Raw genomic sequence first — 1,531 nt, 5'->3', positions numbered from 1 at the left:
CCAACACCCCTAGGTCCTTTTCCACCGGGCAGCTTTCCAGCCACTCTTCCCCACGCCTGTAGTGTTGTGGAGGGTTGTTGTGACGCCAGGGCAGGACCCAGCCCTTGGCCTTGTTGAACCTCCCCCAATTGGCCTGTGCCCATGGATCCAGCCTGGCCAGGTTCCTCTGCAGAACCTTCCTCCTCCCCAGCAGATCCATACTCCCACCCAGATTGGTGTCATCTGCAAACTGACTGAGGGCGCACTCAGTCACCGGATTGTGGCAGTCAGCATGCACACAATCGCTTGAGCTGGCAGTGGGAGCCATTTTCAGGCTGTGGAGCTTCAGAGCTCACATCAAAGCAGTGCCCAGAACTCAGCTGAGTCTTTATCCAGGAACCCCACAAAACCTCAGCTCCCCAAAACGGTGACAGAATGCCATCACTGCTCGTACTTTTCTCAGCAGGAGGACTCGCTCCACATACTCCTTTTCTAGAACCTCTTGTTCCACTTGCTGATCTCCATAGACGTGCTCCACCAGCAACTGCAACTCTCTAATTAGCTTCTGTCGCAGCCCCTCATTCTCAATATGACGGGTGAGGTGAATCCTGTAACGAAGAAGAAAACTGCTTTTGGACTGCTTTGGGTTAGATTGTATCTAATCATCCCAACCTCACAACATTTACCAATTAAAACTGTTAGAAAAGCAACATTAAACCCTGAACAGATATTCTACAACCAAGCCTTCAGCACAAATGCAGCACAGTGAACAAAAGATGTGGGAACTCTCAACTGCACAACATCCCCATAGCGCACGAGTGTACTTGCAGAAGTACCTTCTGGGAGTGGTGCCTCTTTTTAGATGTTATTTTGAATCAAAACTTAAGACCTTGCATCCTCCCAGCGACACACCATCTGCCCAGGTTTTTACAGTGTGGCCAACACCAGTGTGCAAGCACAGGATGGGAGAGGAGACAGGAATGGTGCGAGCAGAAACTTAAACTTTGCTGTAGTGCAGCAAAAAAGCCTCTGTGCTGGGACCGCGCTTCATCCAATAAACAAAATTGCCAGACAAAGCCAAACACCAGGAGAAAATTCTCACCGATGCACTATTAAGTTTTAAAGTTATCACAGATATTTATACCTGTTGAATTCTGGGAGGTTTTCAAGATCCAAGAGGGCCGAGTGGGTTGTAATTCTGCCTATTTCAAACTGCGAGATCAGCTCCTCCAAAGTCCTCCCCATCTGTTTCTCTGCAAAATAACCCAACGAGGGAATAAGACGCATCCAATTTCCTCTGACGTTTTCATTGCAAGCCTCAGGTGCAGGGCCAGGGCAGGAGCACCCCCAAAGAAGAAGTGATGCAGGAGAGCCACTTTTCGCAGTGCTAACAGGGACATAGCCCAGCAAACAGGAGGGAACTTGCAGCAGGCACACACGGGAAGCTGCCCTCTCCCCAAGAGCAGGCTCTGCTAACTACTGGCGAGGAACTGGAAACTGGGACATTCTGCTTGGCTCTTCAGTGGAACACCTCTTGCATCAGTCAGCCAAA

At 49.9% G+C, this 1,531-nt stretch overlaps 1 protein-coding gene across 1 annotated transcript in view; it reads right to left on the bottom strand.

Annotated features, from left to right (window-relative positions):
- The window catches only part of EARS2 (glutamyl-tRNA synthetase 2, mitochondrial), an 8,622-nt gene that overhangs the window by 4,225 nt on the left and 2,866 nt on the right, over positions 1–1,531 (bottom strand). The window contains exons 4-5 of the mRNA XM_035903562.1: positions 1,124–1,232; positions 434–587 (exon numbers count right to left, since the gene is read on the bottom strand). Of these exons, the coding sequence (XP_035759455.1) occupies positions 434–587; positions 1,124–1,232 (263 nt within the window). The remainder of the gene's footprint in view (positions 1–433; positions 588–1,123; positions 1,233–1,531) is intronic.

This window comes from Egretta garzetta, unplaced genomic scaffold (genome assembly GCF_000687185.1).
Source record: "Egretta garzetta isolate BGI_Z169 unplaced genomic scaffold, ASM68718v1 scaffold71, whole genome shotgun sequence".
NCBI lineage: Eukaryota > Metazoa > Chordata > Aves > Pelecaniformes > Ardeidae > Egretta > Egretta garzetta.
The sequence above is the reverse complement of the archived record's forward strand: the minus strand, read 5'-3'. Positions and strand labels throughout refer to the sequence as shown.